The sequence below is a fragment of the Convolutriloba macropyga genome, chromosome 6 (genome assembly GCF_964194025.1).
Source record: "Convolutriloba macropyga chromosome 6, txConMacr16.3, whole genome shotgun sequence".
Lineage (NCBI taxonomy): Eukaryota > Metazoa > Xenacoelomorpha > Acoela > Convolutidae > Convolutriloba > Convolutriloba macropyga.
Window position 1 is genome coordinate 23,048,871 of NC_134473.1, and position 25,120 is coordinate 23,073,990.

A 25,120-nucleotide genomic window follows, 5' to 3' on the forward strand; every position below is an offset into this window, starting at 1 on the left:
CTGAGTTACAACTATTATGATACGTAATTCATTAAAATTTGTGCTCCCCGCTAATTGGGTGCGTCAAAAACTTATCAGTATAGATGGTCCCCGCTCATGGATGACACAATAATCAAGGCCGAATCGCCTCTTAACTTCTGCAACAAGGATTCAAAGATTTGCTCCCGTATCGTATGTGTCTATAATCTCACATCCCTTGCAAGGAGCATGATTGCAGACCCCCGAATTGTTGTAACAGAGACTGATTGAGATAACCTACTGAAGGCTACCGACAACCCCGACGGCTGCAAATTTCTGTTATCAGCCAGAGTAGCGATTCATTTGAGGGTCTTACGAACTGTCTCTGAAAATCCTCCAAACGTTTCGAAAGCCAGAAGAATGAATCGAATTCCGACTTCACTGCAATTTTGGGCGTATTGTTCGTACTTCCTAACCGCAGCAGCTGACAGTGCAAAACCACTCTCCTCTGACGCATTTATTATGAGGCTTGACTGCGAGGGAGAAGTGACGGTAACGTCTAAAGCTGTTGGTTGACCGGCATTCCATACAGGTAAAAAATATTGCCCGGTCTGGAGTTATTGTCGGGTAGTAAACTTTTCTGTTCACAGATGGGAGACAAAAGAGCTTCCGATCAAGCTAATATAATTTTGTCCCGTATACGATCATGACGGGGGATCATATCACCGCGACCATGCATGACAGCGCATGGTCGCCCATCATCTCTAGAGTCCCAGATTTACAAAAAGGACATTTTCCCTCGTTCTCGTACAATTCTACAGCCAGTCGATATTTGAGAGGAACACGGATGTCATTGGAAGATAGGTGTAGTCCCAGAGCTGGAATGGGGGCTGCGGATAACCAGGGACCAGACTACAGTAGAAAAAGAGATTGTAAGCGAGCTTTTTCTCTTATGTAACTTTGTTTTCTTAACAAGTTGTCAAAGGCTGAGTTATCAAGTTCCTCCTGAATTTTTCTTTGAGAGGGATATGTCATCGCAATTTAGCCTAATTGCTTCAACTGCCTTAACAAATGAGATGTCTTCAGTTGGATTACGGCCTGTTATTTCTTCTACAAGAACAGAGGATTGAAAAACAGAACCAACGTATGCAGCCTGAATTTGATCCGCTAATCGTCTTATTCCTACACCGTTTTTTTATTGGAAGGCGTGCTTGGTCTCAAGAGGTGTCTGACAAAAAAACTCCAAATATACCTTCAAAGGTTGCACGCTGAACTGAATCAAATTTCTGAAGTACTTTATTTGATTCGTCCGAAGGAGAATTGCATCGCAAAGAGTAGTAGACCATTTTGGGAGCACCAAGGCAAAAACGCAAAATACCAAGAGCACATTGAGGGTCGTCTACATATGCTATATTGTCTAGAAGTTCTTCTAATTGACAATGGTCAAGAAATTATTTTTTGATTGCAAGCTGTTCTCAGTAATACAACCGGGATCTTAAAATAAGCATACTATTTGTTTTTCGACAAGTAGTACTATCACTGAGCATCAAGGTATTGCAGCATAATTACAAGTCGCCATTTTAGTTTAGTTTCTAGACTTAAGCCATATAATTTTCCATTAATTCTCCCAACACTGCCATTTTTAAGGCAACTATTAATGATAATTTGAGAAAAATTACTTTTTTATTGAAAAAGTGAGAAGGTTTTCCTCTATCTACGTTATGATCAACACATTAAATTTTTTGTGCCCGTAATATTTTTTTATTTAGTAATTCTCAAGCCAATAAGTTCATGCGATAAATTCTTGTGAGATTAACAATCTCTGATAAATTATTTATCAGGTTTTATACTACAAATTTTTTGGCAAACTGATATCGATCTTGTAAGAAGTGATAACAGTTTTATAAGACGTCTATTGATGAAAATTCATCTAAGATGACAGAACTGAAAATATCTTACGCGATGAAAATATTGATGAGATGTCATATCAGATCTTACACGATAAAATTTTCTGGACTCATTGAGGTTGCCTAATTTGAATTTGATAAGCAAACAACTAATCGTAAGAACTTAAATACCTGAAATTTTCTGATAAATTTGCTCTTTTATTGTCGATTGCGGTTACTTCTCATTTCAATTCAACCACGAACTAGGCATTAGGGATAATAACTTTTCTTGTAATCATCAACGGATATTATTTTTAGTGTGTTTTTGATGGGTATTTTTTCATTTTTAACGTCTATTACTCAACTCTAACAAGCCGTTTTTATGTCATGCATATGCTGTGGACCGTTTTTCCCCCGTTACACTATCTGGATACAATCTTGTTTGGCTTGAATTCTATAATATCAAACAATATGTCCTGCAGTGGTGCGAAACCACAACAAAACAGTGAAGCTTCTATTCCATGGAAAAGAGTGGAAAAAGGAAACAAAACAACTCCACCAATAAGACACCTGCTTAGTCTTGTAAATTGTTACCGTGGAACCTCGTGGTCATAAAATGGCCATAATTCAACCATAAGCATACCATAAAGGCCCTGCACACATTCTATGTGCGTTACGTAATAGTTTCCGTTGTTTATGCATTTTTCAAAGATAATATGTTGGATTTTGATGTATTTCTTAGTTGTGAAACTGTGACAATTGTGCGCTTGTAAAATTCTTGATCAGCGTGGCGTTGTGTTATAAAAAAACTAAGCAGTTAATTTGATCAAATTGGTCGTAAAGCAATTGAAAAAATAAAACTTTCGAAATCACCTTTTTTATTTATATTTTTATTTCTTTGCTATTACCGTGCTGAACGTTGTTTTAAAGAGTTGGTTACGGAATTTGGTTTCCATTTTCGATATTCGAATGATTTGGATCAGTATCAGTCGATTTATTTGATCGAAATCAGTAGAATAAGTAAAGCGAAATCAGATTCCGGCTATTTATTTTCAATTGAGGAGGTGCATGGAAATATTTCAACTTTTAACTAGTTATTATTATTTGTAGCAAAAGGAGAGACGGAGCAAAGTGCCCAAGAAGAACAAAGTAGAAGTTACCCATGATCAGGAATACCTGGATAATGTTCCCAAGTCACGCATCTACCAGGTATCAACCAATTCAATTATTCAGCAGGAAAATAATGATTAAATCAATCGATGAGCTGAGCTAAGAAATGCTTTCTCAAACCAGGCCGAGATCCCGGAGAAAAAATAATTAATTTTATTTCATTCATCACGCAAGATGTAAATAAAAACAATAATGTCAGATTCTTATAGAATAAAAAAACTTAGACAGAGCAAAACTTTTTTAAAACACTTTGATGTTTTGTCCTGTAGCGATGTTACCAGATACATAATTATCATTATAAGGTCCAGATCTTGATACAGTCAACCAATCTCCCCTTGCTGACTTCCAGCATTTCTGAACAAAGATTTTTGCATTTGGCACATCCGAAAACGCTGCTGAATTTTCCACGATGAGATTAGATTTAATTGAAGGTGCTGCAACTGAAGGAGGAGTACAGGAAAGAAGGGAAGCTGAAACACACTTCAGACGAGGACAGGTTTTGGGAGGAAATCAAAAGTGGCAGGAACCCCATCGACCGAGAGATCAAACGTTAGCTCTCGTTAAATCATTCACAGAAATGTTACAAATACAATACACTAAGTAGGTAGCACAGTTTCCAGGTACTTAGAACCAAATTGGAAGTAATAAAACATACAGGAACAAACAGGTATGTTAAAACTACTCTAAAACCCCAACCCTTCAAAAATTCGATCTGTGGTTTCAAAATTCGATCCAAAATGTGGACGGTTCTGAGAATCAAGATGTTTAATATTCTCATGCAACTTATTTACTGTTCTCTAAAGAATCTTGTTTATTGATTAATTATTGCTAGTTGATGTTTCAGTAGATCATAGTTTTCATCAAAATTTTTTCAAGGTGTCTTATTTTTATATCAGTTAGAGGCACATAACTGACTGATTCGTAGATTTTTCTTCAAAATGGCACAATAGAATGCATAAATCTTGGTGCAAAAAACTGTCTGTTCGACTGTATTTAAGACAACCACTAAAAAACAAAGTCGTACTCTAACTGATAAATACGTTTCTTCTCAAAGGTGAGAAATCGGCCAAAATGATGGATACGCAACGTTCAGTGCTGAGCAGGTGGCAAAATGAGACGTATGCCAAGAGTCCCGAAAAAGCCTTTCTCAGGCTGAGAGGTTTGAGCACTACACGTTGTGCTCTTGCATGTCTTTTAGTGTGTATAATTCACATAGCAGATGTTCATTAATCCGACGTTCAATTGGTTCAGTAGAATCCAAGGACCACGTTTGCCAGTAGTGCTGTAGATAATTGTACTATTATCACCTAATTTCTATGCTCACGTTTGTTTTTAGTTGCCGTAGTTTTAGTTTATTCGACGTTTCAATCATTTTATTCTATTTTGCGTTTAATATAAAAAAACGTTCGAACAAACTTAATTATGAACTCTAATAAAATGCCACCAACCAGTGCCTACCTCATAGAACATTATAAGTATCAACCAGCCAAATTCAAAAACCTATCTCAAATTTACAAGAAATAAAAATGTTTGCTCCAACCCTCCAATTTATTTGGGGCTCAGGAAATTTATGCCATCCCGACTTTTTTGTCAAGCCAATTTTGACCGATCGGTGTCTTCTGCGGTGAGATACAAACGTGGTATCATTCAAAAAGCTATTCAAAAAACTTAATCGGTTGATGACAAAATTTTGGAAGCTTTTAATTCTCGAGGAAAAATTGCGGCGTAAAGTTTTCACTTTACTCGCCTATACACTCGAGTTCGAATTCACATTTCACGTAAATGTATATTTGTATTTTTCAAAATTGAACTGATAGAAAAAAAATTAGCTCAACGAGCACAACAAGACTCCATGAAATTTAATTCTTTGGTAAACCATTTGAAAAAAAAACGAGGAATATTTAAAAGGTTTCGTTTAAACTATTCTTTCGAAATTTGGTTTTTCTTGCTATGTTGTCACTCCCAACAGTTGACGCATATACTGCTACTACATCTTTCTTACGTTGTTTTATTGAGAACGTATTCTAATTAAAGCTTCATACATTTTTCTTTCTTTTCGCGATATTATATTTCACTTCATAATTAGAGAGAGAGAAAAAGTTTTTTCAAACTCCATAGTTGAATGAAGGTTGCTTTTGCAAATATACCTCTTTAAAATTTTGCAAAATGTTTGTTTGATGTATCAAGTGCAATAATTCGAAATTGCCACAAAATTTGCTCAAGACAAGAAAGAGAAAGAGTTTGTTCAGAACGAGATCGTTAAAATTGTTTAACTTGAATCGTTTCTTTCTCTAAAATATAAATGGTTTTCAAAAAATATTGAGCAATCTCTTCTGTTCAAGCAGTATTGTATTTTATAAACATTTTTTTTTTAAAATTCGGGTACGAAAAATAAGATATTTGGCTGTGTTAAGTTTTTTTAATTTTTAATGATTAGCAACAGTGATTTAAAATATTTCAAATTTTCTAAGAGTACAAATTATCGTGAAAAACAAAACTTAGATAGCTATTATTATGAGCCGTCAAAAAAACATTGAATCCTAAATTAAAGCTTTAGGTACTCATTTCAATAACAGGCATTGGAAGACACAAATTGTCGGTTTAGAAATAATATTCAATTTTAAGTTGAACTAGAAAAACAAGTTCAACATTCCCTTATAAAAACACTCCCTTATATCAGATTAAAACGTCAACCAATTAAACTGCGTTATAGTAATTTTTAAAATTAAAGACCCGCTATGGTGTAAAAGTCACTTCCTACGAAACAAAGATTTGTTATATCAGTCAAACAGAAATACATCTTGAGCTTTGAAGAAAAAAAAATAGCTGATTTTTCTAAAAACTTTTCTTAATTCTATCGGTAGACACTTCATTTTTTGTTAGTCAACCTAAAGAACGAACTTTTCTTTTTGTTTTTTATAGATTGCTCATGCAATATTTCTAATGTTTTAGTTTCTTCTGATTGGTAAATTTAATTTAAAAATTATTTTCAAGTAACAAATGGTTCTATTAGCGGTGTAAATGCAAAACGCAATCCTTTCTTCATGTTGCAACACTTGTGTTGTAATTTTTTCTTCATGTTGTAATTTTTTGCTTGCGAGTATTTAATTTTTAGTATTTCTATTGAGCAAAAAATTGATTGCGATAATAAACTGATTGGACAAATTGATTTCTAAGAAGTAATGTGAGAAAATTGAAAAGTTTGATTTGTTTGGTACACCTACAAAAACTTTTGATATTGCTTTTGCTTTTTCATTGCTTTGCTTCTATTACTTTTTAAACTTAACCTGGTTAAATGTGTCTACATTTAGAATTAAGAGACGTGCTTGGGCTACAAAATTCTTGAGGACAGCTGGATTTCCGGTGGATATTAATTTTCTTTTTCACTTTGGCACTCATTTCATTCAAACATGGAACAAAAGTTGATTTTGTTTTGTGCAGTAAATGTAAATTAGTCAAACATGTCTCCTTGCTGAGATCTTTCTTGCTCAAGAATCTTTTTAGTTTATTTGATTTTTGTCTTTGACGTATTTGAGATTTAGTTATAAGTTAGTTTAAAACTATTTTTTCGGTTGTCTAGGAATTTGAAGAAAAGTGTAAGATTCCCTAAAATTTGTAATTGTCTGATCTTAGTTTTTACTAGAGTAGTAATTCTTCTCGTATTTCTGGAGTTTTCTCAATAAATTAATGGGCATCTATGCCAACTTTTTTCAAGGAGTTATTGGGTTTGTATAACTTCAACATTTTAACAACAAAACCAGATGGCGTGAAAACAAACGAAACGAAAGATACACAAAAATGTTTTGACTTTCCATTTTGGCGGCAAAACTCAATTAATCTTGTAGGATTTTAAATTCTCTGGCTTCGAATTATTGAAGGAGGATTCGGTTATCTATATTCAATTACTTCTTTCTGATTTATTTTTGAAAAAGACTGGAAGTCATGGAAATTGTGGTTTTATGTAATGAACCGATAAATAGTCGTAAGGTTTGTGATAATGACAAGACCGAGGACGGGATCGTCTAGATAGCCTACGAATTTTTGAAACTCATTTTACAATTCGAGGTTTCTCGAAACCTTTGATAGAAGCATTTTGTCAGTTCTGTTGTTGAGCATTGTGTCAAAGTGGCGTTTAAGTTTCAATTTAATGCATCTACAGATCACTTATGTTTTGATGGTTTTATAACTAGAGCTATGCTTTTGAAACGCATCTATTTGAAAAACAAACAAACTGATAAATCAAAACCAGTTGAAAATTTGTTGCAGTTTTCTCTTCAATAATTGTTCAATTGGTTTTTCACATTCGTCGTGTGCACACAAAACGAGTAAGTCAACACGTTTGTTATACGCACACATATCATTACAAGTCTTGGAAAAATCATTACAAGTATTCTAAAATCTTTTCTCGGATTTCAGAGAAGATTCAAAACAAACGACTCCAGATAGACCAGTCGGCTGTGTCGGTGGTACCTCCTTCGGAAGCATCTGCTGGTGAAGTTGTGATCAATCAGAGTGCAGATAACTCTGAAGAAGAGGAGGAGGAGCAGGAGCAGGAGGTAAAACCGAAAGGAGGAAGCAGCATCTTGTTAGATCTGATGGAGGTGAGGCACTAACATTTGATCTATCTTTGCTCTTGTAGTATACAACTTTGCTTTGATTAAAATAAAGTAACAAAGAAACCAGTTGCTTATTTTCCTCATCCCAGTTATTGTCGTTAGTTTTTAAAAGAATTTTTTAGGTTGGAGTTATTGTTGTAATTTAAAGTAGAACAATTTAAGTCAGTTAATTCCATTAGATTATAGCACGCGCTTTGATAGTGGTTTTTGTTTTAATAGTGAAAGCTGAGGGAGTATCCGCCGGTCCTGCTTGTTAGTCAAAGCTGATACCTTCGATACAATTTTCAATGTCTTGTTTTTGAAGGCCTATTCAATTTTAATACAGAGCTATTCCAATGACTCTTAATAATTTAAGTATCAATTTATAAGTGTTCTATTTCGGTTTCAGAGCCTTAACTTAATGATACTTTTCCTCATGATATGAAATTTTCAAAGTTTTCTTTGTGAAAATACTGTATGTCGTTGCCTGGCACAGTGGCCAGTGACCTAATGTTAACAATGCCTTCTCGAACTATTAAAAACAACTTTGCTAGTTACAGTAACGAACATCAAACCGAATTGAAATTAACGACTCATCTTTGCATCTTATTTGGCTGCTAAGTGTCAATGATGCCTGCTCCAACCTTCTTTCTGCACACCTTGTTTTAATCTCCAGTCAACTGTAAGCTACAGTATGGCTTCAGGATGTAGAATTTGGAAGAAAAAGTTTGCATCCCAATTTCAGAGGGGACGAAATTGTTATTTTGTGGATTTGGGCGGCAGAAGAACGGTTCAGCCGTAAATCGCTCTTTTGTCAACATATTCAGCTATGAAATTTCTAACATAAATTAGGATGTTAAATTATGATTAATTGCTAAATTAAACTCATAAAATGGATAAATTGGCTCACTTTATTTGGCAGGGGCGCTGGCTCGCAAGAATTATGGATATCCAATGTTAATGGCCAAATATGTGTTAATCTAAAATTTAGCAGTGTGTGTAAAAATTGAATGTGTTATTTATTGTTATGGATTTTTGACCTGTAGTATCAGTCCTTGCTTGATATCTTCTTCAAGATTAAAGTTTAAGCAGAAACACCAAAAAACTGATTATTTAATCAACTGCTTTTTTTTCTCTTTACTATTTTTTTTACTATTTTTAAGGTTCCACTATTTTTTTCTCTTTACAAATTTAGGATAAAATCAATTTGCAGTAATTCGACAAATCTAGCTAATGGTTTTTAGGTTTTTTTTCATGTTGTTCATTTTTTTAAAGAATACTTTGATGTTTTCATGTTTTTCTTCAAAGAATACTTTGAGAACATTTCATTTTAAAAGCTGCAATTCTGATTCCTATAGGTACAATTTTTCTACCCATTCATTGATTTTTTGGTTGGAGGCCATCAAAGTGTTTCTGCTTTCAATTCGAGATGTAAATTGATTTCTTAAAAGAAAACTCAGTAGTTTCTAAATTCCTGCCTATCATTATATAAAAAAACTCTTTCTTCCAATACAAGTTTGCGTCAGTGTCTCATAATGAAACTGTACGTTTTCAATTTCATGGCCTCACGTCTGCGAAAATTACGCGCAGCATTGCCTGAAACATCTCCCTTGTTAAAAGACTGTTCAGAGTAGTTACTTACAGATATCTACAGTTAAAAAGTATTTTCATTCTTGACCGTCCGAGTATATGATACTTACACACTAGACAGTGTAGTACTCTAAATTGCTACCAACTCATGCATTTTTGATGTGCATGCAAAGCGTGTATATTTTAATGATTTATCGCCATCTATTGCAGGAACCCACAGCAAATACGGTTTGCTTGCGAAACACAAATTGTTTTGTTTCATAGGGTTATATCCACTCGTGTTTTAATTGTTCAATGTTTAATGTAAAAATCACCATAATCATCTTTAAATAAATTTTTTACTTTATGAATTTCTGCTTAGTTAAGTACAAGTGCAAGTAGTGTTTTATTTGTAGGGAAAGAATAAACCCAATTCGAAGGTGTCTGCAGTTGGAGCGCCAAATGATCAGACCAAGAAAAAAAGCGCAGAAGAAAAGCCACGTGAAGAGCAAATTGCTAATCAGGTTAGAAAATCGTTAATTATTAAATACGCGTTATTTGTTAAACAGGTTGCCAGGAATCAATAAAAAATATCACGAATCTAAGATACGATCAAATGATGTAGCATTAATGCAAACTTTGAGAGAGAGAAATATTCCACATTATGGAAAAAATTGGGGCTTAGAATTTGATCTGATAATATTTCGTAGTACTGAAATAGTGTACATTCTAAGTTTCTTAAACAAATGTTTGCCTATCCTTGATCGTGTAAAACTGTAGAATAAAGCATGCTAAGTATGTTTTAGCTTCCCAATTTGCTGAACATTCCCCAGTTCACGAAGAGAGGGAAGTCAGCTGTGAGGGTTGATGGTAAAGACCAGCAGAATCAGTTGAGCAGCAGCAGACGTGATCACTTACAAGCTCCATCTCCAGACCCAATCTCAAACTTATTCAGACGAGTTGGTTCTCACTGTCTTTACTTATTATTTGGAGGAAAGGGGAGTATTTATATTGGGAGGTGTGATTTTTCCGTTCATAATAAAAGTTGATGGAGATATGTGCCGCAAAGAGTGAGTCCGTTATGCATTTTGTAAGCTCATTTGATACTAGCTATCCGGTTTCGGTTGGATGGGAAAACACTTAATTTGGTTTGTTAATTGTTTCAGCAACTTTTGGTCAGCAATTTATCTACCGAAGCAAAATTTAGAATTAATATTTTCAAAGCAGATGAACTTGACATTTTCTAGCATAACAAGGTGGCTTGTTAATGTGCGTTTGCACATGATGTTCCGACCCGAGCTCATCTACATTTTTGACTTAATTGTCTACCAAATGAAGAGATAACAAAAATAGATGTTTGAAATAAAAAAAATCGTTACAAAACCTAACTGCTTATTGAATTACATAATGCCATGCCCCATTACACCACTCACGAGTTCTGCCATTAAAAAGACTATGGGAAAAAAACAAACAACAGAATAAGCAAAAACAAAAATTTCGGGGCAAAAACTCAATATATAAACTTAAAAGCACCTAGTAACAACGTTAAAAAGCAATCAGATAAAACCTTAGCTTCACAAAGATACAATTTCCTAACTATAAAGAAGATGAAAAATTCAAAAATCGATCAACATTTTTTAAACCAAATAATTTCAAAAGTCTTAAGAATCGTTAGCTTATAACAAAATAATTCAGGGTAAAATTAGTAAAAGTCACTATGAAAGCAATGGAACCTGTCTTTTGTTAGACTAAGCCATTATTAATATTTTCAAAGCAGATGAACTTGACATTTTCTAGCATAACAAGGTGGCTCGTTAATGTGCGTTTGCACATGATGTTCCGACCCGAGCTCATCTACATTTTTGACTAAATTGTCAACCAAATGAAGAGATAACAAAAATAGATGTTTGAGTTTCAAACAACCGTTACAAAACCTATCGACTAATTGAATTGCATAATGCCATGACTCATTAAAGCACCAACGTGATCTGACATCAAAGAGACTAAGAGACAAAAAAAACAAACAACAAAATTAGCATTAACAAAAATTTCACGGCAAAAACTCAATATCTAAAATTAAAAGCACCTAGTAACAACGTCAAAAAGCAGTCCGATAAAACTTTAACTACACAAGTTTACTTTTTCCTAAATATACCGCTGATGGAGTGTTTTCTTAATGAGACTAGGTAACAAGCCGACAAAAAGAACGAACAGTGAGGCGAAACTTAGAAATTAATCAACATTTTTTACACCAAGAATTGAAAAAATTTAACTAAATAATCCTTGATAAATTACTAATAAGTTATTACAAAACCAAAAGGACCTGTCTTTGGTTAGAATAAGCCATAGAAACTAACACAATAAAAACTCAAAAAAAAATACAAACAATTTGCGAAAACACAAACTATTGCTAACATTAAAATCATTAGTTATCATCTGAATATTATGTTTTTTTATTCCAGTTGTTATTTCTACTAATTCAGTTGAAGGATTTTTACTGAGAGATTAAATAATTTTACTTGGGCCACTTTTGAAAACCCTTGGGATAGGTTATTACGCGATTGTTCTGAAAGACGAGAAAAAGAAACACAAAAATTGGCCACTCAATAAACGTTCAGAAAAACGCATATTGCCTAACAAACAATATATTGGTGAAAAATAATATCAACAGATATGTTATTTTTTGAAATACAAGAAGTAGGATTGGACCTCTCATTGATGAAAATAAGTTACAATTTGACGAAAAGTACAACAAAAATTGAAAAGTTTGAAAAATATTTCAAAATGTTTATCAAAATTTTAAGATTATTCGCTATAAACTGACTGCTTCGGATAACATCAATCGTTCAATCCTCAATTAAAAGCCTATGAGACCTGTCAACAATTTGCGGCTACCTAAAGAACAAAAACAGCAAATTCAAGAAAAAGATGAGCGAGAAAAATGTCGAAGGCATTAAAAAAAATGAACTTTTCAATAAAAAATTCTTCTATTTTCTATTATTTTTTATGAGCAATGGTGTTTTTTTGTCAATATAGTTTCATAAAATCAACAATTATGAACAAATACATTAGAACCACGAAATTTTCGAGGAAACACGCATTATCAACGTCATTAAACTCATTAGCTTTCAACGGAAGCCAGTAAATACGCTAAGTTATGCCTCGATGGAAAAGCATGTTTGTTTGTCAATCATATTTCAGCATTAAAACCTAAAAACACGTTATTGACTATGAAAACAACAACAGAGACAGACCAAAACCAAAAATTCATTAGAAAAAGACCAGAAGAAAATGACGAAGCAATTCAAATCGTAAGCTCATCTCTGAAAACTTTATCTATGATCCGTTGAACTTCTTCATTGAACCAATGGGAACTATCAGCATGATCAAGATGATGTGATAAGATTTCGAAAGGATCCAAAAATAAGATAAAGTACCCAAAAATTTTAAAAAAATATTAAGAAACCTCGTGGCATTAAAGTTTTAAAAAAAATTGGTAGAAGATAAAGCCGCTAACCAGATTAATTTTGGTAGCAGTAGAACGAAAAAAGATTCTGTTAGTATTGACCAGGACCTCACGAAAAAAAAATTAAGGTTGGTTAATGTTCAAAAAAGATTTTCGAAAAACTATTTTTAAACTCTTAACAGCCATTAAACTCAAAATCTTTCAACGGAGCTCAATAACTGCGCTCCGATATAACCCGATGGGAGAGAAAATTGTTTGTCATGCATAGAAAAATACCAATACATCAAAATAGGTTTTATGACTGTGAAAACAATAACAAAAACAGGCAAAAACAAAAAATCAGTAGAAAAGTGCCAGAAGAAAGTGTCGAAACCAATTAAACAATTAGCTTTTCCCTGAAGGATTTATCTGTGATGCACTGAATGCCATCTCTAAGCCAATGGGGCTATAATTATTTTTTGATAATTTGTAAAATTTTTGGATAATGTGATAAGAGTTCAAAAGTAACCAATAATATAAAAATATCCAAAAAATTAAAAAAAAAAAGAACTGAAATCTTGTGTCATTGAAGTCATATAACCAATAGTTAGAAGATAAAACCGCTAACCAGAATCATTTTAGTTGCAGTAGAATGCAAGTGGGTCCTGTCAGTACTGACACTGACTAACAGTTCACAAAAAAGTTTAAGAATTGTTAGTGTCAAAAAAATTTTTCGAAAATTTATTTTTAAATTCTTATCAGCCATACATTACAATAGCTTTCAACGGAAGTCAATAAATACTCTCAAAGGTGCCTCCATGGGAGTACATTTATGTTGGTCATGCATAGGTAATCAATAAGATATCATGACTATTAAAACAACAACAAAAACAGGCAAAAACCAAAAATTCAAAATAAAAGTGCGAGAAGAACGTGTCGAAGCCATTTAAACCATAAATTTTTCTGAAAAATTTTTATCTGTGATCCACTGAACATCTTCTTGAAGCCAATAGGAGACATCATATCAATATTTGGATAATGTGATAAGATTTCAAAAGTAACCAATAATACGAAAATATCAAAAAAAAAATTTTAATTTTTTGAAAATTTGTGTCATTGAAGTATATAATCAATAGTTAGAAGATAAAAGCGCCAATCAGATTAAATATTGTTGCAGTAGGAAGGAGGAGGGTGCTGTGACCCCTGTACTGACTTACAGTTCACGATAATAATTTTATGATTATTTATTGTTCAAAAAAATTTGAAAAAATTTTTTTTTAAGTCTGAACAGCCATTAGCTGTCACCTGAAAGCACTAGATATGTTCACTTAATGCTCATCATGGAACATATTGCACTGTTAGTCAATGAATCCATGCCATAGGACTCAAAAAATTAGTAAAACCTCAAAAAGAAGTTTTCATTTAAAAAATTTAAAAACTCAGAATCGAAGCCAAAAAAAACATGCGCAATTCTTGAAAACGGTGTTTTCTGTTCATTGGGCTTCATTTGAATGTAAAGAAGGTTTGTCATTAATAGAACCTCGATATAAAAAGTGACTTGCTTTAGGTAACTCAAAAAAAGCAAAAAAGCGAAAAATTTTATAAAAAAAAAGAGCTCTGAATTAGAATTCGAATTTTTTTTAGTAAACTTTTAGTATTTTTTTTAGTAAACTTGTAGTATTAAGAGACCAGAACTAGTATTTTTTATCGCCTTTAGTCTTTTAGGAACACAAATTTGGTCCATTTTTTGGCGTGAAATTTAATTTTGAAATACTATTTTTATAGAAATTTTTTTAATTTTGAGAAAAATTACACTAAAAGTGAACAAAACGTCCCGTGTTCAAACAAAACTTCAATCCTCGATAACTCCTCGAAAGAAACGAAAATCAAAAAAATCTTTTTAATTTTGAATTCTACGCTGGACCAGCTTTTTAATGATACCACTCACATTTCTCTGCGACGAATATATCGATCGGCCAAAATTGACTGAACAAAAAAACCCGTTTGAGTATATAGTTCCTCCCCCCACCCCCACAAGTGGGGTCGGAACAATTAAATATTCGTTTTTTCAAACATTAAGAACTGAAAATATCTTAAGAGGAAATATCTGCTAATTCATCATGACAATACCCCCCAAAAATCGATAGAAATTAATATTTTGTGAATCGTCGTGTGTCTTTGCAGCCGGAGATGCCAAAACTGAAGTCACTGGAGAGTGCAGTGGAGCAGGAGAGTGTGTGGGAGAGAGAACAGCAGGTACACCTTGAGGAACACCATCGACATTTGAGAGACAAACAGAGACACAGACAGAAGAAACAGGTACTCATTGTAGGGTCACAGATTTAGAAATCTGAGCGTGTAATGTAAGGATTACGAATGAATTTTAAAAAAATATATGCCTTTATTTTGTGTTTTTTAAGCTTTTTAACCTATTGTAAAGAAAAACAGAATTAAATTTATTAAAAAAGTTACCACTTTGTCAATGGTTGAGTGGTAGTTTCGTAAACAAATCACGGCAACACATATTGCAGTTTTTGGAACCATTATAATTCATTGCATTAAAAGTCATTGTCTTAATATTATTTTTGATCGTAATAGTCAAATCGGAAATTAAGAAGCTTAATGTCTTAATTGAAGCTTTACCAAAGCAATGAATGATTTTACGAAAGATACTGAGCACTTCACATAGATGCTCTTGAATCTCATAAAAGACACAACAAAATTTTCCTCAAATTTTTTTGCTTTAATAAAGAAACAGCTGCGTAGAAAAGACGTGAATGAGCTGATAAGAAACTTGCATCATTCAACACTTTTTGACGGACTCTCACTGAAAACGAGAATGGGGCTATTCTAAAAGTGTTTAGCCGTACAGGGAGTACCTTGAAGACAAAGCACTTGTTATCTAGTTTTGTAGCAATAGAAATAGGAGATAATTGAACGCTTTACTATTTGCGTTGAGTCATTTTTTTTCGATTCATATCTTTTGCGTGAAAACAACTGATACTGTTTATGAGCTCTTTGAAACTTGAGGAAAATCTTGCGGATGTTTTTTTCAATTTTTTGTTTTCCTGACATTGGATTTTGTTTTTGCCTACTCGAACATTTGTTAATTTTAACAAATGTAGACCATCAATTTTTTTTTCCATTTATCAGTGCAATTGCTTTTGCATTCATTATTTTTAGTTGATGAATTCAAATTGTAAAATAGTTTCTTTCAATTCCTTGCGGTTATCGACTTTCAACATTAATATAGTAAACACGAATTGCAAACGAGTCTTGATTAAACCGAGAAGCAACATCCCTGTAACTCTTTCATTGTGCAAAAAGTTTTACGATTTCTACAATTAAATAACGTTCACAAAAATGTTGACGATGTGAATTTAAAAAGAAAAATAGTTACTTTTTCTTATTTTTTACCGCTTTTCGAAAAAAATTCCGGTCATTAATTTACATGGGCAGTACTATTTGACTATAAATCGTGATATTATTTAATAATTAGCTGCTGCTGCTGAGAAAATTGTTTGAAAACGGCTTTATGGTTGTTTATTTATGAGACCTGATCATTTATAATATATACTTTGTCTAAATGAGGCCTGAATGTGTTAATTCTCCGTCTTTTTATTTGACGTTTTGTCGACATACCTTATTTCTTTTAGGTACTGCTTTTTTTATGTGTTTATTATTGTAACAACTGAATTAGCACTCTGAAATTATCATGCATGTCTGATTGTTTGCTTAATACAAACGGTTAAGGCCAAAGTCAAAAATTGAAAATTTAACTATCGCCGTTCCCTAATTCTGCAAGTTCTGCAGGATGAGTAGGATACACATCATCTGTGATAAAAAATTTTTGTTGGACGCTTTTGGGACATTGTGTGAACATAAACATTTTCTTTTTTTGAACTTGTCTCTCTAATTGCGCCGATTTCTCATGACTAGACGCAATTGTTCGCGCACGGGAGTTCTCTAGACATACCAGGCTAACAAAATGCAAAATTACTCGCGCTAAAATTCAGGTGCGGACATCTTAATTTCGAGACTCATCGAGTGTCAAAGTAGCTAACAGTTATTTTTCTGCGCCAACACTCCTATTTTAGGTTCAAATCATGTACCAGAATGCCATAACCCACATGGCATTTACCAACAGACTCATGACTCGGGGAGGCTTCTCGGATCACGCCAATGTCATCGGATCCACTGTGCGAGATCTGGTAGAACAAGAGAGAGAGGGGGCTGCCGATATCCGGATCCCACACAGTCCCGTGCCTCGACTCGAACCCGCCAGGACCATGGATGGACATGGGATGTACACGCATAGCCATGTAAGTGTTCCTTTCCGAATTGGGACTCCATTAGTTCTCATCATCACAAACGTCCATATCTTTACTTTCAATGAATTAAGAGGATTGAGTATGAGCAAGTGTTGAGCACTTTTACATTGTATTAAGATGCAAAAGTGGAATGATACAACAGAATTAAGATACCAGCTATAATAATGAGTAAATTTACTAAAAAGTTCGGTACCAGTAGACGCCTCAATTTATCAGCGGACGATTGAAACTTAATGCAGTGGAAGAACAGTTATAAAAAATAAAAACCCTTCATAAATCAAATAAAATTAATAAAAACGTCAGTTATTAATTTAATAATACGTGACCCTATGGCTTTGACACGGGTTATTCGCCAAAAAAGTAAACTGATTTGTGATTTTTGTCTGTTTTTGACGTCCTTTTGGTAGACATAAGTCATATTCTGAATAATTACAGGTCTCAAGCGCTTCTTTGGACGATTAGAGGAACCTATTTAATTGTTTCATTTTGTAGCTAATGGCTTTAATGACTTTGAAAATAATTGTTTTCTAAAATTACAAAGTTTTACTTAATTTCGACTTTTTCTCATTTTTTGTCTACTTGTTACCTACTCTCAAAAAAAGAAGTCCTGTAAAATATTATTGGCGTTCATGAAAGGCTCAATTAAACAAATTTTGAGGGGCAAAAATGGCTTTACGGCGTTGACAACATTTTCTCGCAAGTTCAAATTGAATTTTTGTTTGTTGTCTCTATTTGTTTTCTTTTTGTAAACGCAAAAAAAAATAATTTATGACAGATGTTAATGCCCTCGTATACAGGCGTATGTGATCATAAACATGTTGGATGTTTTCAATTTCTATCTAATGGTATTCAATAATTTGAAATTAATTGTTTTTAAAATTTTAAGCCAATTTTTAACTTTGCCGTTTTTTTGTTCCTTTTGTCTAAATGTTACCGAGCTTTTTCATGGAGTGGTCCCATTTCCTTGTTTATTTTTAAAAGTTATTTTGTTTAGTTTTAGTTTTATTTGTTGCTATTTTGACCTTGTTAATATGTTTTGTTTTTTTAAATAGACATAAAATTTTGGATGCAATTAATGTTTGTTGTTATTGTGGTATGATTTTGTTGTTTGTTGTTGGTCTTGACATGCTTTCGTAATAATGGTTGATCTCATCATTCTAATGCAGCATTTTTACTACACTGACTTATTTGCGTTGGAGGCGATCTTTTTGTTAATACTTTTTTTCCTGAAAAGTACTTGAATTTTTGGGTGTTTTCTATCTGTTTCTCATTTGGTAGACATTTATGCCAAAAATGTGGATGAGCGGGGTGGGAACTTTATGTGCAAACGCACATTACCGAGCCTCCTTGTATCTCCAATGATCACAGATTGTGAGTTTTTCATTGGAGGAAATCTGAACTTGGTACAATGATTCTGGTTGAAAATTGAACAGTTAACTTTAAAAAATTAGTTCATCTATATGTGTGATCTTCGATTAGCTAAAGTGTTTTGGCTTGTCATATTCTTAACTTATATGTTAAGCTCAAATAGTAATATTCGATGTCGATCTCTGGCGGAACACGATAAAAACAGAGACATAGGTCGAGACGCTATTTAACTTGTTAACATTTTAATATCACAGTTTTAAATAACATTTAGGGCAAGCTGGTTCCTCTTGAAACCCGTGAATATTCAGATTTGAGACCATACAAGGACAAACAGTATGACAAACCATCATCAACCAAAAGGTCAGTTCCCAATGCAATTTCGTCTAGCAGAACTGAAATACTTCAAAAATAATCTTTAATCATTCCTGGGAATTCTTGAGTTTAATATACCAGATCATGACTGTGGTCGTTACAAAGACTCTGCGTGATAAGAATGATGCCTACGTTTGAAAGGAAGCTTTAAATGTTATTTTTCGCTCAAAACGTCAGAAAATGTTTAAACATGGTAATACAATTTAGTATATTCCGAATAATTAGATTGTCCATTATGTTAAATCAATTACTTCTTTATTGTCACATGATCAAGATTGCTTGAACAATGTTAAATTGATCATCGGGATTGTTTTATCAAACGCCGAGTGATAAGATTATTGTTATTCTGAAGTGTTGATGCGAAATTAAGAAATTCAGTTTTCTCTTTTGAGTTTCTTCGTTTTTGCAGTGTGGATCGTAGAAGGCTTAAAAAGAGTGCCTCCAAATCAGCCTCTGGAGTTGGAATTACAACAGGAGGAGGAGATTTGGAACCCTTCAGAGGAGAAGGAGATGCTACTGCCGCCTTATCCATGCAGGCCATCATCCCAACTTCAGTAGTGAAGGTGAGAGTCCCTCGTTTTCAAACTCAATTGATCATTATAATAATAAGAGAGAACTCTCATCGTGTCTTCAATATTTGCTCAAGTTTTTCAAATCAAAGCGAACATCTTTCAGTTCGTTTAACGCCACTTTTGAGGCATGAGCAATCTCAATTTTTCTATTTTGACTATAAAAGCAGCAGAATCAGTAAATAATTGTTGCTTGTTTGTTCATTATCTAAAAGAGATACAAAACCTCCTTTATATGGCTTTAATGTTTAAGCTGTAAAGTTGCTCCTCGTGCGTGAACTGAGGACTGACAATTACAGATTGGATGTCTCCAACTCATTCAATGATAGCTGTTTCTTACTTCTTTTTTTACTGAATAGGAACAGCGTATGGCCAACAGCGATTTGTTCTCAGCAGCCTTTTTTATTCCTTTTTATTCAGACAGCTATGCTCTTTTTATGAGCATCAATCATCAATCGTCATCTCATGTATAACATTAAGCTTGCTAATCCGGGCAAATACCTAATGTTGTGATCAACAATCCTCTATAAGGTGTATAGTGAAAAGCTTCATTCAATATATTTACTCAGGACTCACTTGAGTGTCTTAAAAGTGCAAAACTAATTATAGCAAAACCCTGATTTGCGTTTCAGCAACCTAGATGGCACCGTAGCATGTGGACCAACTACAACCACATCGGTGTGAACAACCCTGACGAACAGAGCCAAAAATGGGAACAGCACATGTCCAAATTAGGAAGAGAATTAGCCAATCAGAGTTCACCAGCTGGTGATCACAACTCTGTAGTTAACTACAGCAGCAATGGCACTCATAATAAACTATCTGATGATGGTTATGAAATAGCGACATCAATTATATCTAGTTATAACCTACCTCCTTCCAAAACTAGTAATGCAGATGTAGTTTCAAATGGAATTCGAATGCCTCCAGCTGTTGCCACAAACTGAAAATTTCACTAAAATTTTGAACTGTTTTAAATTGTTTTTTCAAAATATCAATTTGATATTTAGCTTGAATTCTTTTGACAATTAAATAAATAAGAGAAACAGTTTGTAGAAGACGCAATAGTTTGAGGAGACGAGGGGAAATCCACACATCAGTATTAATGAATGCTTAATGGTTGATCGGGTGAAGCACTACTGTGTACTTAATTGAAAAATTCCTTGAAATCCGTAATTATTACATGTCATGAAATAATGGCATATTCAAGGAGACAAAATGTAGATGAAATCAAAAAACAAACTTTTGAAATTCAAAACGGTCGATGCAATTCATTAAATATAGAGATGGAAAAGAAAAATTGGCAATGTGCATTTCCACATAAGGGTGGCAGCTGTCAAATTCCAAAAATGATAAAAGCATGAAGGATAAAGCAATCTGAAGTTTGTTTAAAATAAGCGCATATGCTAAAATTTGAAACTTGTCGTCCTTCTACTGACTTGGAATATTGACTGGTAAATTTAATAAAAATTCAGCCAGAACGACTGATTAATTTGAAAAAAAAAATGACTAAGCTGTGAAGCAATTAGCACTTAAAAATTGTTTGGTTCAAGTATTTTGGCAAATTAGAGTCTGGTGAGCTTCTCATTTCTAAAAAGCATTCTATATTTAAAAAAAATATTTAGTTCAAGTATTTTGGCAAATCAGAGGCTGGCGAGCTTCTCAATTCTAAAAAGCGTGCAATATTAAAAAACTGTTTAGTTCCAGTATTTTGGCAAATCAGAGTCTGATGAGCTTCTCAATTCTAAAAAGCATGTTATATTAAAAAAATGTTTAGTTCAAGTATTTTGCCAAATTAGAGTCTGGTGAGCTTCTCAATTCTAAAAAGCATGCTATATTCAAAAATGTTTAGTTCAAGTATTTTGGCAAATCAGAGGCTGGCGAGCTTCTCAATTCTAAAAAGCATACTATATTCAAAAAATGTTTAGTTCAAGTATTTTGGCAAATCAGAGTCTGGCGAGCTTCTCAATTCTAAAAAGCATGCTATATTCAAAAAATGTTTAGTTCAAGTATTTTGGCAAATCAGAGTCTGGTGAGCTTCTCAATTCTAAAAAGCATGCTATATTCAAAAAATATTTAGTTCAAGTTTTTTGGCAAATCAGAGGCTGGCGAGTTTCTCAATTCTAAAAAGCATGCTATATTCAAAAAATGTTTAGTTCAAGTATTTTGGCAAATCAGAGTCTGGTGAGCTTCTCAATTCTAAAAAGCATGCTATATTCAAAAAATGTTTAGTTCAAGTATTTTGGCAAATCAGAGCCTGGAGAGCTTCTCAATTCTAAACGGCGTGCAATATTAAAAAAAATGTTTAGTTCCAGTACTTTGGCAAATCAGAGTGTGGTGAGTTTCTCAATTCTAAAAAGCATGCTATATTCAAAAATGTTTAGTTCAAGTATTTTGGCAAATCAGAGGCTGGCGAGCTTCTCAATTCTAAAAAGCATACTATATTCAAAAAATGTTTAGTTCAAGTATTTTGGCAAATCAGAGTCTGGCGAGCTTCTCAATTCTAAAAAGCATGCTATATTCAAAAAATGTTTAGTTCAAGTATTTTGGCAAATCAGAGTCTGGTGAGCTTCTCAATTCTAAAAAGCATGCTATATTCAAAAATGTTTAGTTCAAGTATTTTGGCAAATCAGAGGCTGGCGAGCTTCTCAATTCTAAAAAGAATACTATATTCAAAAAATGTTTAGTTCAAGTATTTTGGCAAATCAGAGTCTGGCGAGCTTCTCAATTCTAAAAAGCATGCTATATTCAAAAACTATTTAGTTCAAATATTTTGGCAAATCAGAGGCTGGCGAGCTTCTCAATTCTAAAAAGCGTGCAATATTAAAAAACTGTTTAGTTCCAGTATTTTGGCAAATCAGAGTCTGGTGAGCTTCTCAATTCTAAAAAGCATGTCAAATTAAAAAAATGTCTAGTTCAAGTATTTTGGCAAATTAGAGTCTGGTGAGCTTCTCAATTCTAAAAAGCATGCTATATTCAAAAATGTTTAGTTCAAGTATTTTGGCAAATCAGAGGCTGGCGAGCTTCTCAATTCTAAAACGCATGTTATATTCAAAAAATGTTTAGTTCAAGTATTTTGGCAAATCAGAGTCTGGCGAGCTTCTCAATTCTAAAAAGCATGCTATATTCAAAAAATGTTTAGTTCAAGTATTTTGGCAAATCAGAGCCTGGAGAGCTTCTCAATTCTAAACGGCGTGCAATATTAAAAAAATGTTTAGTTCCAGTATTTTGGCAAATCAGAGGCTGGCGAGCTTCTCAATTCTAAAAAGCATGCTATATTCAAAAATGTTTAGTTCAAGTATTTTGGCAAATCAGAGGCTGGCGAGCTTCTCAATTCTAAAAAGCATGATATATTCAAAAAATGTTTAGTTCAAGTATTTTGGCAAATCAGAGTCTGGCGAGCTTCTCAATTCTAAAAAGCATGCTATATTCAAAAAATATTTAGTTCAAGTATTTTGGCAAATCAGAGGCTGGCGAGCTTCTCAATTCTAAAAAGCGTGCAATATTAAAAAACTGTTTAGTTCCAGTATTTTGGCAAATCAGAGTCTGGTGAGCTTCTCAATTCTAAAAAACATGTTAAATTAAAAAAATGTTTAGTTCAAGTTTTTTGGCAAATTAGAGTCTGGTGAGCTTCTCAATTCTAAAAAGCATGCTATATTCAAAAATGTTTAGTTCAAGTATTTTGGCAAATCAGAGGCTGGCGAGCCTCTCAATTCTAAAAAGCATGCTATATTCAAAATATGTTTAGTTCAAGTATTTTGGCAAATCAGAGTCTGGCGAGCTTCTCAATTCTAAAAAGCATGCTATATTCAAAAAATGTTTAGTTCAAGTATTTTGGCAAATCCGAGTCTGGCGAGCTTCTCAATTCTAAAAAACATGCTATATTCAAAAATTGTTTAGTTCAAGTATTTTGGCAAATCAGAGTCTGGTGAGCTTCTCAATTCTAAAAAGCATGCTATATTCAAAAAAGATTTAGTTCAAGTTTTTTGGCAAATCAGAGGCTGGCGAGTTTCTCAATTCTAAAAAGCATGCTATATTCAAAAAATGTTTAGTTCAAGTATTTTGGCAAATCAGAGTCTGGTGAGCTTCTCAATTCTAAGAAGCATGCTATATTCAAAAAATGTTTAGTTCAAGTATTTTGGCAAATCAGAGTCTGGTGAGCTTCTCAATTCTAAAAAGCAAGCTATATTAAAAAATATTTAGTTCAGTTTTTTTGGCAAATCAGAGGCTGGCGAGTTTCTCAATTCTAAAAAGCATGCTATATTCAAAAAATGTTTAGTTCAAGTGTTTTGGCAAATCAAAGTCTGGTGAGCTTCTCAATTCTAAAAAGCATGCTATATTCAAAAAATGTTTAGTTCAAGTATTTTGGCAAATCAGAGTCTGGTGAGCTTCTCAATTCTAAAAAGCATGCTATATTCAAAAATGTTTAGTTCAAGTATTTTGGCAAATCAGAGGCTGGCGAGCTTCTCAATTCTAAAAAGCATGCTATATTCAAAAAATGTTTAGTTCAAGTATTTTGGCCAATCAGAGTCTAGCGATTTTCTCAATTCTAAAAAGCATGCTATATTCAAAAAATATTTAGTTCAAGAATTTTGGTTAATCAGAGGCTGGCGAGCTTCTCAATTCTAAAAAACATGCTTTTTCAAAAAATGTTTAGTTCAAGTATTTTGGCAAATCAGAGTCTGGTGAGCTTCTCAATTCTAAAAAGCATGCTATATTCAAAAAATGTTAGTTCAAGTATTTTGGAAAATCAGAGGCTGGCGAGTTTCTCAATTCTAAAAAGCATGCTATATTCAAAAAATGTTTAGTTCAAGTTTTTTGGCAAATCAGAGTCTGGTGAGCTTATCAATTCTAAAAAGCATGCATTATTCAAAAAAATGTTTAGTTCAAGTATTTTGGCAAATCAGAAGCTGGCGAGTTTCTCAATTCTTAAAAGCATGCTATATTCAAAAAATAATTAGTTCAAGTATTTTGGCAAATCAGAGTCTGGTGAGCTTCTCAATTCTAAAAAGCATGCTATATTCAAAAAATATATAGTTCAGGTATTTTGGCAAATCAGAGTCTGGAGAGTCTGGTGAGCTTCACAATTCTAAGAAGCAGGCTATATTTATAAAATGTTTAGTTCAAGTATTTTGGAAAATCAGAGGCTGGCGAGTTTCTCAATTCTAAAAAGCATGCTATATTCAAAAAATGTTTAGTTCAAGTGTTTTGGCAAATCAAAGTCTGGTGAGTTTCTCAATTCTAAAAAGCATGCTATATTCAAAAAATGTTTAGTTCAAGTATTTTGGCAAATCAGAGTCTGGTGAGCTTCTCAATTCTAAAAAGCATGCTATATTCAAAAATGTTTAGTTCAAGTATTTTGGCAAGTCAGAGGCTGGCGAGCTTCTCAATTCTAAAAAGCATGCTATATTCAAAAAATGTTTAGTTCAAGTAGTTTGGCCAATCAGAGTCTAGCGATTTTCTCAATTCTAAAAAGCATGCTATATTCAAAAAATGTTTAGTTCAAGAATTTTGGTTAATCAGAGGCTGGCGAGCTTCTCAATTCTAAAAAACATGCTTTTTCAAAAAATGTTTAGTTCAAGTATTTTGGCAAATCAGAGTCTGGTGAGCTTCTCAATTCTAAAAAGCATGCTATATTCAAAAAATGTTAGTTCAAGTATTTTGGAAAATCAGAGGCTGGCGAGTTTCTCAATTCTAAAAAGCATGCTATATTCAAAAAATGTTTAGTTCAAGTTTTTTGGCAAATCAGAGTCTGGTGAGCTTATCAATTCTAAAAAGCATGCATTATTCAAAAAAATGTTTAGTTCAAGTATTTTGGCAAATCAGAAGCTGGCGAGTTTCTCAATTCTTAAAAGCA

General features: G+C 33.2%; 2 protein-coding genes across 6 annotated transcripts in view; one reads left to right on the forward strand and one right to left on the reverse strand.

Annotated features, from left to right (window-relative positions):
• Positions 1 to 20,279, forward strand: part of LOC142341576 (uncharacterized) — a 62,994-nt gene extending 42,715 nt beyond the window's left edge. For 3 of the 4 annotated variants that reach the window (XM_075392626.1, XM_075392625.1, XM_075392623.1), the window contains 11 exons: positions 2,955 to 3,053; positions 3,446 to 3,563; positions 4,069 to 4,173; positions 7,431 to 7,615; positions 9,595 to 9,702; positions 9,985 to 10,137; positions 14,808 to 14,942; positions 16,721 to 16,945; positions 18,594 to 18,682; positions 19,104 to 19,257; positions 19,896 to 20,279. In XM_075392626.1, the coding sequence (XP_075248741.1) occupies positions 2,955 to 3,053; positions 3,446 to 3,563; positions 4,069 to 4,173; positions 7,431 to 7,615; positions 9,595 to 9,702; positions 9,985 to 10,137; positions 14,808 to 14,942; positions 16,721 to 16,945; positions 18,594 to 18,682; positions 19,104 to 19,257; positions 19,896 to 20,210 (1,686 nt within the window). In that variant the 3' untranslated portion in view covers positions 20,211 to 20,279. The remainder of the gene's footprint in view (positions 1 to 2,954; positions 3,054 to 3,445; positions 3,564 to 4,068; positions 4,174 to 7,430; positions 7,616 to 9,594; positions 9,703 to 9,984; positions 10,138 to 14,807; positions 14,943 to 16,720; positions 16,946 to 18,593; positions 18,683 to 19,103; positions 19,258 to 19,895) is intronic. The other variant, XM_075392624.1, reaches the window with a different exon arrangement.
• Positions 1 to 25,120, reverse strand: part of LOC142341581 (uncharacterized) — a 316,826-nt gene that overhangs the window by 133,775 nt on the left and 157,931 nt on the right. The gene's annotated exons all lie outside the window — the stretch shown is intronic.